The following is a 5,000-nucleotide window of genomic DNA, read 5'->3' as shown; positions in this document are numbered from 1 at the left end:
TAGTAATCTACTTTTAATAGTTTATACACAAACGAAGCGGCCGATCTCCAGTCAGTATTCTAACGAAATCTCACCTTTTTATCCTGGCATTTCCTCAAAAAGTTTTAGTAATAGTAAATTATGATCGTATTGCTGTGCTGATTGTTTCCATTTGCAAATTTAGCAGCAGTGATAATATACACTTAATGTATGGTCCAGAGGCAAACAGTTCGTTTTGTTTTCCCGAGAGTCCTGATGCTTAATTCAAAGTCGAGGGAAAACAAAACTAACTAGACGCTCCATGAGCGTACACTGGGTTGCCTGTCGTACGAAGGGACTGAGTTGGGTGGTATTAAACTGCAGCGTTCCAGGCAATTTTTTTCAAGTCGGCGGTCATTAAGACTATTTAAGGGGTTACCCGGAAGTCGTACCAGCAGAGGCCCTTTGGCTCACACGTTCATACGACGAAACAAATCTTTTTCTGAGGTTAAAAACCTGGGGCTACCGGCCTATTAATCATTTGTCAGAAAGAAGAAATTCCTGTCATGTTTTGAAAAAATAGACACGCATTGCTTACGTATGGTACTGAAGTAACACAGCGCTTTATTCCATATTGTCAACTGAGCTGCGTTTTGTCTTCCAGGAGATTCAAGTTGTCTTTGCGTAATATGTAGCTCTAAAAGTACACGATATTGTTTTGGTATTGTATATTGTAGTGCCAGTAATGGTAGAAGTCTTCGATAAATAGCCCCCTGAGAAGACATGTGGTTACTAGCAAAGTACTGAACCCAGAGAGATTGAAGAAAATAAAAGGGAATCGAGAAACATTGGCTTCTGGGCTGACATGTTGATCATTTTAAAGTTCCCTCGCAACTTCTTTTCAGCTTTGTAATAGAAAAGTTCATTCAAGTTCATTCCTATCCGGCGGCGTTAGTATCTGGATGGGCGACCTAACTGAATATACCAATTCGTAACAGAAGCATAGGACCGAAAATTCTATTTTAACGCTAACAAATGCGAACCAAGCAAGGTACAGATTTTGTTAGCTTGCCTTATGCAAAACAAATATTGATGCAAAAGTAAATAAATATTGATACACAGTTTTTAGGAAGAGCAGAAGGAAGTTTTCAGGACGGTTGATCAAGAATAAAATATTTTGCCATTAGTAACAAATTTACTACATGAAAACAACATTAATTTTGAACCACGAATATAAAAAGTTACCATCAGCGAAAAACATTTTGGGAGGTTTTTGCTACGTTGAATTTTGTTATTGTAAATCGCAAAATCGAAAGTGACGTCGAATTCAGCGGGCGCCGTGATCAAGTTACCGCGGCTTGTTTACTTGCTAAACAGTGAAGCATCTATGTCAAATGATGGCAAGATACCGAGATACCGGGTTTTGTTTTTGTTAGTTTTCTTTTTCTTTCAAGTGTTATAAAGTTTGACAAGAAATGTGCGAATTCAGCATAAAGATCAGAATCACCCAACTCGTGAGGTTGACCATTGTTTTTGCAAAGTCAAAAATTTACTCTCCAAGACAAGGAATAGCAGCTACTTTATTATTCATCAGCGTCACAATTTTTTGCCGATTTTGGGGCTCATTTTGTTGAAACTCAAGCACGCTTCCAACAGACCTGTTTATTTTCGTGACTTATGCGCTGCTTACAGTTCACTACCACAAAAATCCTCCTCGTATCACATTTCGACACACCTATGTAAATTTGTTAAGCTCGAAAATTACACATGATACATTTACAAAAGATGGAAATTTCACAGAAATCTTTTCCAGGGAAACATTTATTGAAACAAACAAAACATTTGCTGTAAGCGGCAAAAAACCCTTCCTATTTCAATTGCGTGCGTGCAGACGAGACACAATCGGTGACACAATGCATATGCAATTATTAGTAAATAAATTTCTGACAGTTCACATCAAACCCTTTTCGAAAGAATCTTGACCGTAAATAATAAAGCACAAAGGAGACAACAAGCTTTCATTCAAATAATTTTTCACTGTCACATCTCCATTTTTTTTACCTTTGCAGAGGTGAGTTACAAAATGAATGTAACTTGTTAGAGAACTTAGATGCGACTTCAGTAAACATAGTGATTCATTCAAGAAGTTCGATTCCTTCAATGTTCGTTAAATCCATTAAAGAATTGCCGTTTGACTTCAGTGTTGTATATAATACCAAGTTAGTAAAATATGAGAAACAAAGCTTACTTGATATCCAACGGCGAAAAATGAAACTATATTTTGTTTAACGATGCACTAAAACGCCATTCGCGTTACAATGGCTTTCGATGCCATTCCAGGTTAATAATTAAATGTCCTCCCGTGTGCACCGGAGAAATCTACGCATTACCCCACCCCCCTCAAACCTAACAAAATACGCACAGAAGACTCTATGCACAAAGACACCACTTAGCAGGGGAGTGACAGGCAAGACTTTTCATGACACGGGAAAAAAAACTACGGAGAAATGAAACGCAGATTCCGACTGGGTTTAGCAACCCAGTAGTTATTTTGCTCAAGGGACCAGAATTGTATCCCGGTCGGAATACATTTGAATTTCATCAGGGGCACGTGATCAAGGATCAACCAATCACAGTGCTCATTCTGTTGAGTGAAAGTCTAGGTATATAACATGAAGAAATATCCTCTAGTTCTGTTTTTTACGACAAGTACCTGCTAGTTAAATTACAGATTCATCTTTCTGGTAAACTCTCGTCATTACCCTTAGTTGTTGTTAGCTGTAACTTTATGCAGCCCACGGATACGCCCCTATAGGTATCTTGTTCTCGTTGAACAATTCGGGTAAAATATAATCGATTACTTCGATCCCTCTCACAAAAAAATTAAGCTCAAACGACGTAAGAAGCACTACACCGACACACCTTAACTGTTACTGCGAGCAGCTATCGCTACTGGCGTTGATACTACGCGTGTATAAGCATATGACGCGCCGTGACAAATGGCAAGATGTTTTTCTACAATTATGTTCACGTGATCTCTCGTTCTTGGGCTATTCTCCACTACGTCATCATTCCCTAAGACGTACTTGCGGGCATTTGGTGTGAAAACGTCATCATTTCACGATTATTCAGTCCGCGCTTGCAGCTTTCAAGTCGACTGAGATTTTTCCTGGTAATACACACTACATATGTAACTCTATTAACTCGAGCAGATTTCAGTAAATCGTTATCTGGAACTAAAATTGAGAATGTTTCATAAGCAACACAACGTTGCGACCATATCTCACGGTCTTCTTCAGGCAACTGACAACTTGTCACGTGACAGAAGTGCCACGTGACAAGCGGCTACAAATCAGCCTCACTGTACTGTCCCACGTATGTGACAATGAGTGTCTGAGCCCTCCCTTCCTATTGAGAAAGGGGTTTTCAACTCTCTCCCAAATGGCCTCTTTAACTCCTCTCCTGTGCCAGTGATCTTCTCTGTCCAAGACCACCACGTCCGTCAGAGTAAATGCGTGACCAGTGAAATTCAAATGTGTATACACCGCTGAGGTCTGCGCTGGATTAAAGCTTGGTCTTCGATGCTGGTTCATTCTTGCGCCAAGAGACTGCTGAGTCTCCCCCACGTAGCGTTCCTGATAATCCTTGTTTCCACACTTTACTCCATACACTGTATTAGCCCGTTTCGCTTTGGGCACACTGTCCGAACTAGCTTTTGTCTCAGGGTGTTCCAATGCTTGTAACAAGTAGAGATGCCGTGGGCCTTAAAAGCATTCTTGATTTTCTCTGAAATACCTGCTACATAAGGGATCGTAATGTTCGCTCTTGTTGTCTGTCCCTGTCCCTGTGTTGTTAGTCTGTCTTTTCCTTGCACCCGCCTTCTGGAAGGCCCACTCTGGGTAACCACATTTGCGTAGAGAGCTTTTAATACGTGCTTTTTCCTTTTCCCGCTCAGCTGTTTCACTGATGACTACGTTAGCTCTGTGCTCCAGGATCCTGATGACCCCGAGTTTATGAACCAAAAGGTGATGTGAATCGAACTGCAAATATTGATCCGTATGAGTTGGTTTACGGTATACAGATGTAGACAGTGAGCCATCTTCATTGACAGTGACGAGGCAATCAAGGAACGGTAAGGAATTACTCGTGAGATTCTCTTGTGTAAACTTGATGGTAGGATCAAGACTGTTGAGGTGTTGCAAAAATTGATCAGTTTCTTCCCTCTCAAGTACCGGAAAAGTATCGTCCACATAACGTAACCACAGCTTTGGACGAGTGCCACTATAGCTATCCAAAGCATTAATCTCAAACGTCTCCATGCATAAGTTTGCTACAATCGGGGAAACCGGAGAGCCCATAGCGCATCCATCTTGTTGTTTGAAAAAAATACCCATGAAGGAGAAATACGTGGTTTTGAGGCAAATATCGATTAGTTCAACGATTTGGTCAACCGTCATAGGTGTGCGCGACTCAGACACTCATTGTCACATACGTGGACAGTGAGGCTGATTGGTAGCCGCTTGTCACGTGGCACTTTTGTCACGTGACAAGTTGTCAATTGCCTGAAGAAGACCGTGAGATATGGTCTCAACGTTGTGTTGCTTATGAAACATTCTCAATTTTAGTTCCTGGCCAGATAACGATTTAAATCTACTCGAGTTAATTATTCTTCTACTGGATGAATTGAAAATATTAACGCTTATATGTAACTCTATATACGCGCAAGCTACAACGATGCCTACTCTGGATTTTGCCTTTAGGAAAAATTACTGCGGGGCAATCAAATGTCTTCCCTTGGAAGTCGAGTTAGCGGGGTTCTACTGTGGCTCACGGTTTGATTAGCACCGGGCCGCGGGGTTCCAACATACGCTCAGTCGTAGTAAAGGGTTATTTTCTACCCTTCGGCAACCACTGACTGCCGCTTAACTTGAGCAACAGACACTGACAATGGCATTGAGAAAATTGCCGTTCGATGTGACAACGTACCGTCGTAACAGCAACTACATTTCCCTTTTATCCGCGGCGACAAATCAGGGGGTAAT

General features: G+C 41.0%; 1 protein-coding gene across 1 annotated transcript; it reads right to left on the bottom strand.

Annotated features, from left to right (window-relative positions):
- Positions 1-3,722: 3,722 nt before the first annotated feature.
- LOC138037354 (uncharacterized) lies at positions 3,723-4,415 on the bottom strand. Its single transcript, XM_068883294.1, has one exon. It carries the CDS (start codon positions 4,413-4,415, stop codon positions 3,723-3,725), a length of 693 nt encoding a protein of 230 aa, XP_068739395.1.
- Positions 4,416-5,000: the final 585 nt, after the last annotated feature.

The sequence above is a fragment of the Montipora capricornis genome, chromosome 2 (genome assembly GCF_036669925.1).
Source record: "Montipora capricornis isolate CH-2021 chromosome 2, ASM3666992v2, whole genome shotgun sequence".
NCBI lineage: Eukaryota > Metazoa > Cnidaria > Anthozoa > Scleractinia > Acroporidae > Montipora > Montipora capricornis.
This window is presented reverse-complemented; position numbering and strand designations above follow the sequence as displayed.